This window comes from Stenella coeruleoalba (assembly GCF_951394435.1).
Source record: "Stenella coeruleoalba genome assembly, chromosome: 14".
NCBI lineage: Eukaryota > Metazoa > Chordata > Mammalia > Artiodactyla > Delphinidae > Stenella > Stenella coeruleoalba.
Genome location: NC_137160.1, coordinates 41619707 through 41638580, shown reverse-complemented (window position 1 = coordinate 41638580; position 18874 = coordinate 41619707). Strand labels below are relative to the sequence as shown.

The following is an 18874-nucleotide window of genomic DNA, read 5'->3' as shown; positions in this document are numbered from 1 at the left end:
ATCTCTCATGATCTTTTGTATTTCTGCAGTGTCAGTTGTTACTTCTCCTTTTTCATTTCTAATTCTACTGATTTGAGTCTTCTCCCTTTTCTTTCTTGATGAGTCTGGCTAATGGTTTATCAATTTTGTTTAACTTCGCAAAGAACCGGCTTTTAGTTTTATTGATCTTTGCTATCATTTCCTTCATTTCTTTTTCATTTATTTCTGATCTGATTTTTTGGATTTCTTTCCTTCTGCTAACTTTGGGGATTTTTTGTTCTTCTTACTCTAATTGCTTTAGGTGCAAGGTTAGATTGTTTATTTGGGATGTTCCTGTTTCTTAAGGTAGGATTGTATTGCTATAAACTTCCCTTTTAGAACTTCTTTTGCTGCCTTCCATAGGTTTTGGGTCGTCTTGTCTCCATTGACATTTGTTTCTAGGTATTTTTTGATTTTCTCTTTGATTTCTTCAGTGATCACTTCATTATTAAGTAGTGTATTGTTTAGCCTCCATGTGTTTGTATTTTTTACAGATCTTTTCCTGTAATTGATATCTAGTCTCATGGCGTTGTGGTCGGAAAAGATACTTGATACAATTTCAATTTTCTTAAATTTACCAAGGCTTGATTTGTGACCCAAGATGTGATCTATCCTGGAGAATGTTCCATGAGCACTTGAGGAGAATGTGTATTCTGTTGTTTTTGGATGGAATGTCCTATAAATACCAATGAAGTCCTTCTTGTTTAATGTATCATTTAAAGCTTGTGTTTCCTTATTTATTTTCATTTTGGATGATCTGTCCATTGGTGAAAGTGGGGTGTTAAAGTCCCCTACTATGAATGTGTTACTGTCGTTTTCCCCTTTTATGGCTGTTAGTATTTGCCTTATGTATTGAGGTGCTCCTATGTTGAGTGCATAAATATTTGCAATTGTTATATCTTCTCCTTGGATCGATCCCTTGATCATTATGTAGTGTCCTTCTTTGTCTCTTCTCATAGTCTTTATTTTAAAGTCTGTTTTTTCTGATATGAGAATTGCTACTCCAGCTTTCTTTTGTTTTCCATTTGCATGGAATATCTTTTTCTATCCCCTTACTTTCAGTCTGTATGTGTCTCTAGGTCTGAAGTGGGTCTCTTGTAGACAGTATATATATGGGTCTTGTTTTTGTATCCATTCAGCCAATCTGTGTCTTTTGGTGGAAGCATTTAGTCCATTTACATTTAAGGTAATTATTGATATGTATGTTCCTATTCCCATTTTCTTAATTGTTTTGGGTTCGTTATTGTAGGTCTTTTCCTTCTCTTGTGTTTCTTTCCCACGAAGTTCCTTTAGCATTTGTTGTAAAGCTGGTTTGGTGGTGCTGAACTCGCTCAGCTTTTGCTTGTCTGTAAAGGTTTTAATTTCTCCATCAAATCTGAATGAGATCCTTGCTGGGTAGAGTAATCTTGGTTGCAGGTTTTTCCCCTTTATCACTTTAAGTATGTCCTGCCAGTCCCTTCTGGCTTGCAGAGTTTCTGCTGAAAGATCAGCTGTTAACCTTATGGGGATTCCCTTGTGTGTTATTTGTTGTTTTTCCCTTGCTGCTTTTAATATGTTTTCTTTGTACTTAATTTTTGAGAGTTTGATTAATATGTGTCTTGGAGTATTTCTCCTTGTATTTATCCTGTATGGGACTCTCTGTGCTTCCTGGACTTGATTAACTATTTCCTTTCCCATATTAGGGAAGTTTTCAACTATAATCTCTTCAAATATTTTCTCAGTCACTTTCTTTTTCTCTTCTTCTTCTGGAACGCCTGTAATTCGAATGTTGGTGCCTTTAATGTTGTCCCAGAGGTCTCTGAGACTGTCCTCAGTTCTTTTCATTCTTTTTTCTTTATTCTGCTCTGCAGTAGTTATTTCCACTATTTTATCTTCCAGGTCACTTATCCGTTCTTCTGCCTCAGTTATTCTGCTATTGATCCCATCTAGAGTATTTTTAATTTCATTTATTGTGTTGTTCATCGTTACTTGTTTCATCTTTAGTTCTTCTAGGTCCTTGTTAAATGTTTCTTGCATTTTCTCTATTCTATTTCCAAGATTTTGGATCATCTTTACTATCATTATTCTGAATTCTTTTTCAGGTAGACTGCCTATTTCCTCTTCATTTGTTAGGTCTGGTGGGTTTTTACCTTGCTCCTTCATCTGCTGTTTGTTTTTCTGTCTTCTCATTTTGCTTATCTTACTGTGTTTGGGGTCTTCTTTTTGCAGGCTGCAGGTTCGTAGTTCCCGTTGTTTTTGGTGTCTGTCCCCAGTGGCTAAAGTTGGTTCAGTGGGTTGTGTAGGCTTCCTGGTGGAGGGGACTAATGCCTGTGTTCTGGTGGATGAGGCTGGATCTTGTCTTTCTGGTGGGCAGTTCCACGTCTGGTGGTGTGTTTTGGGGTGTCTGTGGACTTATTATGATTTTAGGCAGCCTCTCTGCTAATAGGTGGGGTTGTGTTCCTGTCTTGCTAGTTGTTTGGCATAGGGTGTCCAGAACTGTAGCTTGCTGGTCGTTGAGTGAAGCTGGTTGCTGGTGTTGTGATGGAGATCTCTGGGAGATTTTTGCTGTTTGATATTATGTGGAGCTGGGAGGTCTCTTGTTGACCAGTGTCCTGAAGTTGGCTCTCCCACGTCAGAGGCACAGCACTGAGTCCTGGCCGCAGCACCAAGAGCGTTTCATCCACACGGGTCAGAATAAAAGGCAGAAAAAGTAGAAAGAAAGAAAAGAAAGAAAGAAAGAGAGAGAGAGAGAGAGAGAGGGCGGGAGGGAGGGAGGGAGGGTGATAGGAAAGAAGAAAAGAAAGAAAGGAAGGTAGAAAAGAAAGAAAGAAAAAGAAAGAAAGAAAGAAGAAGAGAAAGAAAGGAGGGAGGGAGGCAGGAAGGAGGGAAGGAAGGAAAGAAAGAAAGAAGATAAAATAAAGTAAGATAAAATAAAATAAAGTTATTAAAATAAAAAATTCTTATTAAGGAAAAAAATTTTTTTTAAAAGAAAAAAAAAACGGACGGATAGAACCCTAGGACAAATGGTCGAAGTAAAGCTGTATACAGACAAAATCTCACATAGAAGCATACACATACACACTCACAAAAAGAGGAAAAGGGGAAAAAATCATAAATCTTGCTCTCAAAGTCCACCTCCTCAACTTGGGATGACTCGTTGTCTATTCATGTATTCCACAGATGAAGGGTACATCAAGTTGATTGTGGAGCTTTAATCCGCTGCTTCTGAGGCTGCTGGGAGAGATTTCCCTTTCTCTTCTTTGTTTTTGCAGCTCCCGGGGCTCAAGCTTTGGACTTGGCCCCGCCTTGCGTGTAGGTCGCCGGAGGGCGTCTGTTGTTCGCTCAGACAGGACGGGGTTAAAGGAGCCGCTGATTCGGGGGCTCTGGCTCCTCAGGCCGGGGTGAGGGAGGGACACGGAGTGTGGGGTGAGCCTGTGGCAGCAGAGGCCGGCGTGACGTTGCACCAGCCTGAGGCGCTCCGTGCGTTCTCCCGGGGGGGTTGTCCCTGGATCCCGGGACCCTGGCAGTGGTGGGCTGCGCAGGCTTCCCGGAAGCGGGGCGTGGACAGTGACCTGTGCTCGCATACAGGCTTCTTGGTGTCGGAAGCAGCAGCCTTAGCGTCTCCTGCCCGTTTCTGGGGTTCGCGCTTTTAGCCGCGGCTCGCGCCCATCTCTGGAGCTCCTTTAAGCAGCGCTGTTAATCCCCTCTCCTCGCGCACCAGGAAACAAAGAGGGAAGAAAAAGTCTCTTGCCTCTTCAGCAGGTCCAGACTTTTCCCCGGACTCCCTCCCGGCTAGCCGTGGTGCACTAACCCCCTGCAGGCTGTGTTCACGCCGCCAGCCCCAGTCCTCTCCCAGGCTCCCACAGAAGCCCGGGCCTCAGCTCGCAGCCCCGCCCTCTGCGGCGGGTGAGCAGACAAGCCTCTCGAGCTGGTGAGTGCCAGTCGGCCCTGATCCTCTGTGCGGGAATCTCTCCGTTTTGCCCTCCGCACCCCTGTTGCTGTGCTCTCCTCCGTGGCTGCGAAGCTTTGAAGCTTTCCCCCTCCGCCACCCGCAGTCTCCGGCCGCAAAGGGGCTTCCTAGTGTGTGGAAACCTTTCCTCCTTCACAGCTCCCTCCCACTGGTGCAGGTCCCATCCCTATTCTTTTGTCTCTGTTTTTTTCTTTTGCCCTACCCAGGTACTTGGGGAGTTTCTTGCCTTTTGGGAGGTTTGAGGTCTTCTGCCAGCATTCAGTAGGTGTTCTGTAGGAGTTGTTCCACGTGTAGATGTATTTCTGGTGTATCTGTGGGGAGGAAGGTGATCTCTGCGTCTTACTCTTCCGCCATTTTCTCGTCCCCTCGAAAGTCGTTGTTTTGTGTAAAAGACACTGAGGTGGTTGCAGGCAACACAACCTGTACCATTTTATCTAATTTCACAAAACTCCCCCTTTTAATGAGGAAAACCGTCAGGGGGAGTCTCACATGAGCGCTCTTTGTAAAAAGACATCACGTGATGAGCAGCCTGCTTACTCGGAGCAGCCTTGCCTCTGGTGAGTTGTCCTAAGTAGCCCTCCTCCTGAGTTTGAGTAGGAAGGCTCCTTTTCAATTGCTGCCCTAGGACTTTGGATGCATATACATATTTAAGCAATTCTAAAAGGAGATAATGTTCTTTCTCAAAAATTAAAATTGTGGCACGCTAGTTACAGGCTAGTTGCCAGCAGTATTACTCAAGCCTCCGGCATCACAATCTTCATTGGAGCTTTTAAAAATAGGTACAGATTTCCCACCCCAGATGTACTGATGGGTGATCTCCAGGAGTTGAGCCCAGGAATTTGTATTTTTAGATGCTTCCCCATCGTGCTCATGTCCAGCAGGATTAAGAACCCTGCCTTCCTTACCTTTTCTGACAAAGGGAATGTTGGGAGCACTCTTGTCAGTAATGGCAGAAGCATAACCAAGTTAGTTACCTCCAAAAAACTGGTCCTTAATTTTTGTTGAGTGTTGGGCCTGTGCTTTTATCAATTCAGTATTCATGCAGCATCGCCTCCGTGCCACACACTATCCTAGATGCCAGAGAGCCTGCATTGTAGAGACCATAGAGAGAGTTTTTCCTCAGTCAAGCAAATAATCATTGAACATACTCTGGCTCTGATAGGTGTCTAAGAGCTTTGCAAATATTGTTTCACTTAACCCTCCCAGCAGTCCTATAAGGTGGGCACCATTATTCTTATTTTAAAAAGGGTTTAGGAAACTGAGAGGCAGTGAAACTAAGTAATTTCCCCCGTTTTACATGGTGTGGTTAAGTAATTGGCTCACCTGCAAATCCTTCTCAGAAAAATTCACACATCTACAATTTTTTACATGAAATTTGGGGGCTCCGTAGACTCTCATGGATATCAAGTTAAAGACTCCTGTCCTGGAAGGTGACAGCTACAATACTGTGAGTAAACACGACTCCCCATCAGCATCACTGAGTTCTGAATACAAACAGTTCTTTTACTTGATTGACCCTTTTTTTGCTGTAGTTTATCCATAGAGTTTCCGTCCCCTTACATCCCTGGACTTCTTGCTTGTCTTTTCCTGTCTTTGATTACATATTGGATGACTGATGTATTTTGGACATTTCATTGACTACCCTTCTAATTTTGTTACTTCTAGATTACCTACATTCCTTCAATATGTGAGGGATATTTTCCTAGCATCAGATAATTTTCAGTTGACTGACACCATGTGCCTTCTCATCGTTCTAAGTTTTCCCAAGGATGTTACCACTGAAATTCAGCTTTAGTTAAGATCTGTCTGATTTAGTTTTCTGCTCTTTGAGATCTTTATTTTGGTTCTTATTGGCTTATTCTGCCTGTAATACAGTACTATCCTATATTCGTTTTAATTACTTGTAGGGATCCCATGTAACTCAAAATTATAGGAGTTGGTCTGTTGATTTGCGGTCTAGATTTCAGGCGGTCAGAGTTTTCCTTTGTGTGGTTATGTGGTGTGCTGTGAACGTCTTCCTTCTATGCCTTATGCCACCTTAAATCTATTTTCCCATGAAAATAATAAAATGTTTACACATATGTTTTATACAGTGCTGTTTTCCATATGAGAGGGATATATATTATATACATAGATGATATTTAATAATATTAAATATATTTAATAATATTCTTATTAATCAGCTAGCTGAAATTTGGCTGCCAGTGGGTAGATTCTGTGTGTTCTCCATCTAACCTGGTATCAGTGGTATCTCTGCTTGATCTGGCCCCAGGAGACCTTATTCCTAGCTGATTATTCTGCTCTAAATTCATCTGTAGTGTAGTTATATTATTCTATTCCTCTCACTATAATATAAATTGTGGTTTAATTTGAACCCATCTTAGGGAAAGTTGAAAGAAAAGAGACTAATTATGAAGGAAGGGTCCTCTATCTTCCTTTCTCAGCCTTCTGAATTTTAGTGAAGAACGCAATGATCAAATACCCAAAAAGTGTATTCAATTTTATTTCCCTTTCATTTTGAGGATTTAATTTAACTAAAAGGTTGAAGAATATTTTACTGAGGTATTTTCCTGTTATAGCGGTATTTCCTCACTCAAATATGTTTCTTCCTCTGGGAATGTTCTCTCTTCTGCTCATCCTTGTAATTGCCTGTACTCTAATTTAACTTCATTTAGAGCAGCATATTCCCCTACCATCTGATGCTGACATTGTAACTTAGTATGACAGGAAATAGTGATTTACAATATTGTTGATTGCAATTCTGATAAACTTTACCTTATGACCTGAACATTAGGCTGGGTTATTTCTTGATATTCTACACTCACTTTTTATGGAATATCTTTACAGTAAGAGATCTACGTGAAAGAATTTTTAAAAGTCTTGCCTCACATGAATGTAATCTAGTAGAATCAACTTTGATGACCCCAAATATGTTTATTTAGTGAAATTTCCATCTTGTCTTAGGTTAGACACTTAGATATTGTACTAAAATATGGTGATGGACACCTTTTACATTGGGTTAATAGAACTTAATCTTTGGAAGTCATCTCCATTTCAAGATTTTACAACATACCCATCTTCCATTGATCTTAATTATTTGGTGATGTTGCATCCTTTAAGGACTATGTAACTTTCTATTATAAGGACATACTTCTACTTTCTGACTTTAAAAAATTTAGGTCTTATACATTGTTTTGCATTTCAGCCCATATTTTTTTTAATCTTTTTAGTATGCAGTCTCCCTTACTTACAGAATAAAAATCAATACTTTTTAAACAGAAGTAGAGTTTATTTTAGTTATGATTATAAAAGCAGTAGAAAAACTAATCCATCATAAACTATGGTTTATGGTTTATATAAGCTAAACATGTTACTTAGTGATTATAAAATTAATTTTATGCATTTACTTCTATGAATACTATATTTGGTGAGAAATCCAAGTTGTACCTTTCATGTTTTGTGGTTGAACAATAATTTAATATTTCTAATTTCTGTTCAGGTTGGGCATGTCAAGAGAGGACTCTATAAAACTCACATCTGGACCAAACAATGATGGAGCTGAAAGTAGTTCTTCATGTGGGACCTCTGGCCTTCCTGGTCTATCTGCACAGACTCCCTTGAAAGAACAACAGCCAAAAAGCATGAAAAGTCCAACTTCTCCAGAGCCTGATTTCTGTGCTACACTTTGTCCCATGGTAGACGTAGGTAAAGATGTAATGACAGAGTCAGAATCAGAGGACATCCTGATCCCCGAAGAATCTGTGATTCAGGAAGAAATCGAGGAAGAGGTAGAGACTAGCATCTGTGAGTGCCAGGATGAGAATCACAAGACAATACCTGACTTTTCTGAGGAGTCAGAAAGTCCAGCCAACTCTCATGAGGAGCCCCAAATAGCACCTCCTGAAGATAACTTGGAATCCTGTGTTATAATGAATGATGTTTTAGAAACTTTGCCTCATGTTGACGTTAAAGTGGAAGAGAAATCAGAATCTCCCCAGGAAGAGATGTCAGTTGTTATTGATCAGCTAGAAGTCTGTGACTCTCTCGTTCCTTCCACTTCATCTGGGACTCATGTCAATGACACAGAACATAAGGAGCCAGAAACTGCACTAGAGACCAACACTCCAAAAATTAAAACAGGGTCATCGTCTTTAGAAGGCCAATTTCCAAGTGAAGGAGTCGCTGTAGATATGGAGCTGCAGAGTGATCCTGATGAACAGCTTTCTGAAAATGCTTGCATCTCTGAAACATCCTTCTCTTCTGAGAGCCCAGAGGGAGCCTGTACCAGCCTGACATCCCCAGGAGGGGAAACCCAATCCACTTCAGAAGAATCATGTACCCCAGCCTCCCTCGAGACAACGTTTTGTTCTGAGGTGTCCAGCACTGAAAATGTGGACAAATATAATCAGCGAAATGCCACTGATGAAAATCTTCATGCATCTTTGATGTCAGAAATCTCTCCAATATCCACTTCACCTGAAATATCAGAAGCGTCTTTGATGTCCAATTTACCGTTAACATCTGAAGCATCCCCAGTGTCAAATTTACCTTTAACATCAGAAACCTCGCCCATGTCTGATTTACCTTTGACATCAGAAACTTCTTCAGTGTCTTCCATGCTTCTCACATCTGAGACCACTTTTATATCCAGTTTGCCACTTCCTTCAGAAACATCTCCAATTTCCAGTTCTTCCATGAATGAAAGAATGGTGCATCAACAAAGAAAGTCAACTTCCATATCTGAAGAACCACTCTCCCCCCAGAAAGATGAAGGTTCTGCCCCTGCCAAGCCCCTGGGAGAGAGCCTTACCTCTCAGCAGAAGCCTCTATCAAATACTCCTGAGCCTATCAAAATGGGTTCTTCTTCCATTGCTCCTGAAGCATATTCATCAGAAGAATTGCACAATAAGACCCTGAATCAGCAGCCTTGTAAATCACATGTTGAAACTGAGAAGCCTTATCCCGCTTCAATTCCAGAACTTCCTTCTACAGAAATGATAAAAGTTAAAAATCATAATGTCCTGCAAAGAACAGAAAAGAAAGCGATGTCTTCACCATTGGAATTACCTGTCTTTTCTGAAGAGACAGAGAGTAAGGGAAATGAGCTCCCATCAGCTAAATTACAGGACAAGCAATACATCTCATCGGTGGATAAGGCTTCATTTTCAGAAGGCTCTAGAAATAAAATGCATAAGCCAGGGAGCTCACAGAATCGGTTGGAGACCTCTCATACTTCCAAGTTGTCAGAGCCCTCCAAGTCCCCAGATGGGGTAAGAAATGAAAGTAGAGAATCTGAGATATCGAAGAGGAAAACCGCAGAGCATCACAGCTTTGGGATCTGTAAGGAGAAGAGGGCTAGGATAGAAGATGACCAGTCAAGCCGGAGCATCTCATCCAGCAGTCCATCTGAGAAAGAACAGCCTCCAAGAGAGGAACCAAGGGTTCCACCTCTCAAGGTATGGTATTTTTTTTTTAAAAAAGGGAAATTCCATAGATAGGCTTTTTCTATTTAGATACTTAATTTTTCAAAAATAAATGTAGCAGTTTATAATCTAATACTCCCAGCACCAGTCTAATATTAAATGATCCTTTTTCAGACTGCGTTGAGCTCATACAATAAGTTTAGATAGATGTACATATTTAGACCTTGGCGTTTAAGGAAAAAGAAGGGCGGAGGGAGAACAGGCCCTGGAGGAGCCCACAGGCCACCGAGATACAGGGTCTCTGGGGGACTCCACAGTGTAGGACAGAGACCTATATAAACTTAGAAAAATTGGAAAGATAATTCAGCATCCTATAAAAGTTCAGTAGGACTAGAGAAAGCAGTAGTCAAAAGTCAGAGGCTTGCCCTCAAGAAATGAAGGTACGTGTTATCTCCTCATTCATTTTCCAACAAATGTTGAACATCCCCTCTGCCTAACAGAGAGGAGCTAGCTTCTGAAAGAGCCTCATTAAATATTTCTTGAATAAATCAATGAAATCACTTCACAAACCCTGAGGAAGATGCTATAGATACATAGGTATACAAATCCTACTATTTTATTTCCAAAATAATAAAGAAGTATTTAACTTCACACAGTAATAAAGCCTGTAGACAAACATTCCTATTTATATATTTTATTTTGATCCCAGGTAGATTTTAACTCTCAGAAAACAACTCTTGTATATAAATTGACTCTGCCTAACTAAACTAAAAATTAAGGTTAACTCAAAGAATTACAGACATACTCAAGATGTGTTTTTCTTAATCTTTCTCTTTATTTTGCTCTGCTCTGACATCTACTTTTAATATGTGACTCATGATCTCCCTAAGGCTGACTTTTAGGGGTGTGATTGTAATTATTCTATTTAATAAAGCAGTCCCTGTTAAATAAGATTCTAGAGATATGAAAGATGCATATTAAGCTCCCATTAAAACCCTGCTATGCATTTTAATTTCTGAAGCAATGAAAAGAAAAATATAAGCATGCTTTCCATAGGAAATAATTTTAAACATTTCAGTCTAATTTTTTTGTCAAAAGCTTATTTGCAAAGTGATATACACTTTATGTAAAGATAGATGGATAGAGAGATACAATAAATATATTTAATGTTTGTTAGGCTTCATGTTTTTAATTTTTTAAACTAAGGGAAATATTTAAAAGGTAAAACTGAATTCCTTTTCTAAATTCATCTATCACTGGAACCTTTGGATTAGAAGAGAGCCATCAGAAATTTGAAAATGAGAAACGAGATAGCTCAGGAAGATAAACCATCTACCAAAGTGCTAAAACATAATTCCAAATTGACATGATCCTGTAGTATGTGTCAGGTATTTATAATGTCAATATATGTAAATGCACATATGTTAAGAAGAGAGGTGTAAGTTTTCCAGGAAAATTTTTTCTAGAGGAAAAAATATAAGGGAATACAGTACGTGTCAACAGCACAGAATGGGGAGCCCAAAGGCTCTGTCACTCCCTAGTTATATGAACCCAAGGCAGCCCATCTCCAGGGGCTCAGTTTTTTCAACTGTAAACGAAGGGCTTTAACTAGATCCCTGCCAGCTCTACAAATCTGTGACTCTGGGAATATTCTTAGTGACTGAAGCATCATAGGCATTGCTTTGGGTTGTTTGTTGTTCGGTCTTGTGCCTCACGAATTTGGTGATGACTGAGTCTCTTAATTAGATGAGTGGGTGAACAGTGTGGGCTGGGACATTTACTAAATTCAGCAGATTGTAGATTTCCAATATCAAGTAAGCTGCCCAACCCGTACTCTCTTTTGGAGGCAGAAAACTACAGTTGCCCTTGCTTTCAAGAAAACATAATAATAATAATAAAATCCCTTTGGAAAGCAAAGCACTTTCACAAGTATAGTCTCATTCCATCTTTATAACACCTCTGTGAAAGAAATAGACCAGAAATAACTAGTCTTACTGTTTACAGTTTACAAAGTCATATTGTATGCTTATTTTTTATATATATATGTGTATATATATATTTTTATATATATATATATATATATATATAAAATATATGGCGGCATGCTAGGTGGTATGGGACCACATAAAACCTACAGAGTCTCTGACTCGGGGAGATTATTGGAGAAACTGAAGTACACAGTGATTTGCCTAGGTTCACAGCATTCCTTTGTGTCAAGCCAGGCTGAGAATTCTAGTCTTCTGACCCTTGGTTAGGGCTTTTTTCCTTTTTCCTTTGTGTCAAATTAAGACAGATAAATTAAGGCAGATAAATTCAAATAGAGTTTTGAATATCTCTATTCTTCCTGGCTGGCCTGAGTATCTTCGTGCCAGCCAGGAAGATAAGTTGAAAGCTGACTATTTCTAACTCTTTTTAGCTCACCTCATTTGAAGAAGCCTGGGTTTTGTTTCCATTTATATGAGGCTTTAAAAGACGTTTCATTTCCATGCCAAATGAAGTCACCGGTTAATATTTTATGGATTGAAAACAGAGGTTAAAATTTTAAATTTTCCCATTCGTGCTGCGTTTATTGCTGCTTTATACCCCAAAGGCCCATTCAGGGTATTAGGTGCCGTTCTTGCCCCCTTAGGAGAGGATGCGGCTACTCCCCGCCCTCGCGTGCCTGTGTGCCCACGTCCCTCTGTGGTCACGTACACATGCGCCTTGTCTGTGATCGTGTACACGCACTTTATCTTTCGATTTTCCCCCTTCCTGTAGATACAGCTTTCCAAAATCGGGCCACCCTTTATTATCAAGAGCCAACCAGTCTCCAAACCAGAGGCTCGCGCGTCATCTGGCACATCGGTCAGTGGCGGGAGGAACACGGGAGCCAGGACCCTGGCGGACATCAAGGCCCGAGCCCAGCAAGCAAGAGCCCAGCGAGAGGCGGCAGCAGCGGCAGCCGTGGCGGCGGCCGCGAGCATTGTTTCGGGAGCTATGGGGAGCCCAGGAGAGGGCGGAAAAGCCAGAACTCTGGCGCATATCAAAGAGCAGACGAAGGTGAAGCTCTTCGCAAAGCATCAAGCCCGAGCCCACCTCTTCCAGAATACTAAAGAGCCCCGGTTGCCTCCGCTCGGCTCAAAGGAAGGGCCTCCAAGCTTAGAAGTCTCTTCTGCCCCTGAAACAAAAATCGAAGGCTCGCCTGGTGTCATCATTGTCAATCCAAACTGCCGATCTCCCAGCAACAAGGCTGCGCACCTCCGGGAGCCCACCACTGTACTACAGCAGTCTCTCAACCCGACCAAACTTCCAGAAATTGCCACGGACTTATCTGTGCATAGTTCTGACGAAAACACACCTGTGTCACACTTGTCTGAGAAAATTGTTTCATCTACCTCTTCTGAAAATAGCAGTGTGCCCATGCTTTTTAATAAAAATCCCATCCCCGTGTCTGTCTGCAGCACTGCTATGTCGGGAGCAATTAAAGAACATCCCTTTGTGAGTTCTGTTGATAAATCCTCTGTCCTAATGTCTGTTGACAGTGCAAACACTACAATTTCTGCTTGTAACATAAGCATGTTAAAAACCATCCAGGGAACGGACACTCCATGCATAGCCATTATACCAAAATGTATTGAGAGCACCCCTCTTCCGGCCACCACGGAGGGCTCCAGCGCAGCGAGCCCCCGGGATGACGCGCAGTTACTGGCACCCAGCAGCAGTGCTGGCAGCCTAGTCTCCAGTCAGTACACCTCTGTGCCAACTCCCTCCATTGGAAGCAACTTGCCAAACCATCTCTCCACTAGCTCTGTCTTGATTCCCCCAACAGGAATGAACAGCAGATTTCCTTCTGAGAAGATAGCCATGCCTGGGAGCGAAGAACAGGCCACCATGTCCATGGGCACCACTGTGAGAGCCGCCCTCGGCTGCAGGGACCCCGTCGCAGTCACTGACGCCCTGGTGGCACGCCCACCTGTCGCAGCGTTTACTGCAAGCATGCTGACTGTAAACTCTTATGACAGTCCTCCCACGTTAAGTGCTGAAAGCTTGGACAAAACTTCAGGGACTCGGAACAGGGCAGACACTTCTGGGAGACCTCAGCCACCCCCGGGGGGCTTCGCACCAGCAGCCATAAACCGCTCGATTCCGTGTAAAGTCATCGTCGACCACAGCACCACGCTGACCTCTGCGTCATCTCTGACTGTCTCTCTTGAGAGCACAGAAGCCGGCGTGGACCTCCAGAGCAGGTCCGGGAGGACGGAAGCAGCCGTTCAGCCCGTGGCGTGTCCGCAGGTGTCTGTCATCAGCAGGCCTGAGCCGGTTGCAAGTGAAGGCGGAGATCACGGTCCCAGTTTCATTGCTGCTTCCGCGGCAAAACAAGACAGTCAAACGATGCAGGCCACCTGCCCGGGTCTCCGTGAAGGGCCCCTCGTGGTTCCAGATAACTTAAACGAGGGGACTCCTCTGAGTCTCAGCTTTGCTGAGCAGGCGCATGGCATAACCACGTTCAAAAGTGAAGCCGACACAACCTGTAGCCATCAGTATAACCCGGGCAGCCGGATCTGCTGGGGCGAGGACGGGGTGAGGAGTGCAGGACAGCCTCTGCTCAGCCACCCTGGTTCCAATAAACAGAAGGAATATCTGGAGCAGGGCTGTCCGAAGGCCATCAAGACCGAGCACGCCAGCTCCTCGCATGTGGCGGAACTTCACCCCAGGAATCTCATCACAAGCGTCCCTCTCCCAGTGAAGTCCGAACCTCACGATGTGGACAGGGGCTTTAGGATGGACGCCGACGACTTCCCTGGCCCTGAGCTGCATCCTCCAGCTGCAGGGGCAGCCCCGAGTGTGCAACAGACGCAGACCGTGCAGGCCCCCGCCTCTGGTCCCATGGAAGAGGCCATCTCTCTGGCTACAGACACCCTGAAAAGAGTTCCCAGTGCAGGGAGCTCCAGCTGCCGTCTGTCATCGGTGGAGGCGAACAATCCCCTCGTCACACAGTTGCTCCAGGGCAACTTGCCTTTGGAAAAAGTGTTGCCCCAGCCCAGACTGGGAGCCAAGCTCGAAATCAACAGGCTTCCTCTGCCTCTTCAAACTACCTCAGTGGGTAAAACAGCCCCCGAGAGGAACGTGGTTGAAATGCCCCCTAACTCTCCCAATGCAGACGGGAAAGGCTACCTGGCAGGAGCTCTCGCACCACTACAAATGAGGAAGCGGGAGAACCACCCCAAGAAGAGAGTCGCCAGGACCGGGGGGGAACACACTCAAGTGAAATGTGAACCAGGGAAGTTGTTGGCGGACCCAGATGTGAAAGGGGTGCCGTGTGTCATCAGCTCCGGCGTGAATCAGCTGGGACTCAGCCAGCCGCTGAAGCAGGAGTGGCTGAACAAGCACCCTGTGCAGAGCAAGATGGCTCACAGCCCTGAGGTCAAACAGCAGAAGCGGCTGCTCCCCTCCTGTAGCTTCCAGCAGAACCTGTTTCACGTCGACAAGAACGACGGCTTCCACCCCGACGCTGGGACCTCCCACAGACAGCAGTTTTACCAAATGCCTCTGGCTGCCAGGGGCCCCATTCCTACCGCGGCTCTGTTACCAGCCTCTGCCAAAGCCCCCGTGGGCTGTAACACGTTTTCCTTCAATAGGCATCTTGAGCAAAAGGGACTGGGAGAGGTTAGCCTTTCCTCAGCACCTCACCAGCTAAGGTTAGCCAATATGGTGCCCCCCAACATGCCCATTAAAGAAGGTGATGACATGGGGGGGACCCCGCACGGGGTGCCGCACAAAGCACTAGTGCATCCCCCGCCCCCTCCCCCCTTGGCTCTGCCCCCACCTCCCCCGCCGCCGCCGCCACTACCTCCACCTCTGCCTAATCCAGAAGTCCCCTCCGATCAAAAACAACCGCCAGTTACCATGGAAACCACTAAGAGACTTAGTTGGCCACAGTCCACGGGCATATGTAGCAATATAAAATCGGAACCTCTTTCTTTTGAGGAAGGTTTAAGCAGCAGCTGTGAACTGGGCATGAAACAAGTTTCCTATGACCAGAATGAAATGAAAGAACAGTTGAAGGTGTTTGCGCTGAAAAATGCAGATTTCTCTTCCTATTTGCTTTCTGAGCCACAGAAGCCTTTTACCCAATTAGCTGCTCAGAAAATGCAGGTGCAGCAACAACAGCAGCTCTGTGGAAATTATCCAACAATACACTTCGGTAGCACGAGCTTCAAAAGGGCAGCATCTGCAATTGAAAAGTCCATTGGGATTTTGGGAAGTGGCTCCAATCCCACCACGGGTCTGCCTGGTCAGAACGCTCAGATGCCCGTGCAGAACTTTGCCGACAGCAGCAACGCGGATGAGTTGGAACTGAAATGCTCTTGCCGGCTGAAAGCCATGATTGTGTGCAAAGGCTGTGGGGCCTTCTGCCACGACGACTGCATAGGGCCTTCTAAACTCTGTGTAGCTTGCCTGGTTGTGCGATAAGAGCTGAGTGAAAGATGCAGTATCCCTTTTCACCACGGAAAAGCCAAACGGCGTCAGCAACAACAAATTGAACAGCTCAGTCGTTTATAGCGTGCTAATTTATTTTACTTTGGAACAGATGATCTTTTCTCTAGATGATTATTTTCTTGCGTTTCTGGGAAAGGAGAGATCGCATTCCAGCCGAGGGGCTCAACAGCATGTCTTTTACATATTTAGTTGCCATTTGCAGCTTTGGAAAGTTTCTATTCGTGTGTATACAGGTCACTCCCAATTTGTTTCTTTCTTTTTTTAATCCAGGTGTAGATAGGAAAAGGACATTTTAAACTACTTAATGGTAACCAGCAATGGAGATGTGGAGAGAGATCGGTAACAGCAATTTAAGGTGGTGATGCATTCTTCTGTAGATTAACCATTACAGCGAGGGTTCCAACCGTTGACTCCTTTGGACCTACCTTTACCATAGTGGTTACATCATATTTGGAAAAGGGAATCTGATTTCAGTGTATGATTCCTTGTATTTACTCATATCACAAAAGGTATTAAAGGAGGTATGCCATTAATGAACTCCACTGTCCTTATTCTCTTTCCTCCCTTTTGACTCTTTTCAGAGACTGGCAGATTCTCTGGATCTGCCTTGGACATGGTACACATATTGTAGTGAAATGTCTTTTCCACCTGAAATTGCAGTGTGGGCCTCATGCCCAGCAATCTGGTTCAAGCCCTTTGACACCCGAGACTGTAAGATCAGTTGGACAACAGAGAGCCATAGGCCCAGAGGATTTCAGAGCTTCATGTGTGGCTTCTAAGAGCAAGTATGAAAAAAAATGTCCTAAAATTCAAAGCAAACAAGTAAAATGCTGTGTATGCAAACACACCTAAATGCGTTGGCGATGTAAATATCGGTCCATTCTATTCACTCTAATACAATTACTAGATATTAAAATTGGGGGGAAATAATCGTAACCCTTTATTGATGACACCAGTGTATTCCGGCTTCCGACTTTGCAGAGGTTGGCCACCTCTTTTTTTAAAGTGTCATTGATGATGAGAGGGACTACAGAAGGCTGAAGTGTCAACATTTTTCTGAACAGTTTTTTCCTCATGAGTCACGATCTATGTAATTATATTTGACTCTAAACTAGCCCTTATTTTAAAAAATTGTTCTGGGTGTTGCATGTTTTGTTTCCCACCCCCGCCCCCCCTTCAGGTGAATTCAGTGCATTCTTCATATTTGGGGGAGTGGAACTGCTTTTGAAAAAGGGATACTGCATCTTACAACTATTGTCAGTGTTTATCCAGTAGTCTGGGTGTTGAGTATTTGAGCTCCATTCCATGTACTGTGGCCACCCTCATGCCAGAGAACAGCTGTAGTTCAGCAGGCTCTGTTCCCTAAAGCAAGTTCAAAAGCACATGCACACCGTGGGGAGATGAAAGAACAAAGACCATGTCCATTTAACTTCAGATTACAGAGCACAGAATGTGGAGTACCATTAACCCACTGGTTGATTGTGGCTGTAGAATTTTAAAAAATATGGGGGGAAAATCTTCTGTATCCAGGGTAAGAATTTGACAGATATTTTCACAAGGGATCATCCTAATCAATGTTAACTTTTGACATTCCCTTAAAATATGTCTTAAAAATTAACTGGAATGAGCAGAAATTTCATTCCTGTGGGAAAAAAAAAAACTTGTAATTTTTTTTTATAGTAATCAACCATGGTATATTTTTTTCCTCCATATTTATTATTGTGATGTTGCCAAATATCATTAGGTGATAGAGATGTCATTTTTACTAACACATTGCTGATAGTGAAAGATACTTTATCTTAGGAAGAAAGCAAAGCAAAGAAGGCCTACCTCCGCGGCTGAGATTCGGTGCTTCAGTTGCTGTCACTTCTGTGTTTCACGTTAAAATTAACAGAATTAACGACTGAGAATATTAGCAATGCACTTAACCAGCCCTTCCCAAGGAAGGCAGTGTTAGTTCCAGCAGATCCCTAGTTCACTGTTCACCAGGTGGTTTGGGTGGTGTCCTCGTCAGCGGTATCTCTGTGGTCTGCTTGGTTCAGAAGGGCATGCTCTAGTTTCAGAGAGGGGCACCCCTATAATACAGACACTTGCATGCCAGCTCCTTCTGCCAAATTCAGTTGCCGCTCTACCAGTGTCAGATACTGTCTACACCAGCAGATTCAACACTACCACATCAGTAACTGACACCGAGTTGAAACTGTGGTCTTCACAACCTTTGCACTCTGCATATGAGGCAAAATTATCAGTTCCATCATTGTGGGATACTGCGTGCAAATTACTTACTGGGAATACAGAAAAGTATCCTTCTCTATGTTCTGATTTTTCTCATAATAAGTTTGGAAAATCAATTGCTGATCACACGTGGATGGTACCACCCTGGTCCAAAGAGCGTAATATTTGTCTGCCCTTGCTCTTTTTTGCCCGGTTTAAATTCCTAGTGTTTGCATATGGTTTATATCACTGAAAAATTAATATCTTTGGGCTAGAAGAATGGAAAGAAAAATTCAGAATTAAAAAGTGGGTCAGATACGTTACAAGTGGCCATTTAATATATATACAAACCCCAGTATATTTGGATTAGGCGAGCAGGTTCTTAGTTTCCTGAAATCCACAGATATCTGCCTATGTGCAAATGGAGTATGTTATTTACTACATGGTTATTGTGGTGTAATGTGCAAATTTTAGTGTGTGCATTATCCTGATGATTGGACACTGGGATATCCCTATCAGGAATAGAGCTTGCACATCTAACATGTAATTTTTAATTATTATTTTCACAAAGGATGTATTTCCCTAAGTAGCACTTTTGGAACAGGGGAAGGAAGAAAACTGCTATTCCCTGATCCCCCTCCTATACAGTATGCATATGCCTGAGGTTGTATAAAGACATTTAGGTAGTTAATGGGCATGTTAATACAAACGTTCTGATGCAAATTCATTTTCAGAATGAAAATATTTTTCCTTCCCCAAAGTGAAAATAGCAGAAATGTCGGTGACCTGA

At 43.1% G+C, this 18874-nt stretch overlaps 1 protein-coding gene across 3 annotated transcripts in view; it reads left to right on the top strand.

Annotated features, from left to right (window-relative positions):
• ASXL3 (ASXL transcriptional regulator 3) overlaps nt 1-17425 on the top strand; it is a 174264-nt gene extending 156839 nt beyond the window's left edge. For all 3 annotated transcript variants that reach the window (XM_079942252.1, XM_079942253.1, XM_079942254.1), the window contains 2 exons: nt 7467-9423; nt 12148-17425. In XM_079942252.1, coding sequence (XP_079798378.1) covers nt 7467-9423; nt 12148-15843 — 5653 coding nt within the window. In that variant the 3' untranslated portion in view covers nt 15844-17425. The remainder of the gene's footprint in view (nt 1-7466; nt 9424-12147) is intronic.
• Nucleotides 17426-18874: the final 1449 nt, after the last annotated feature.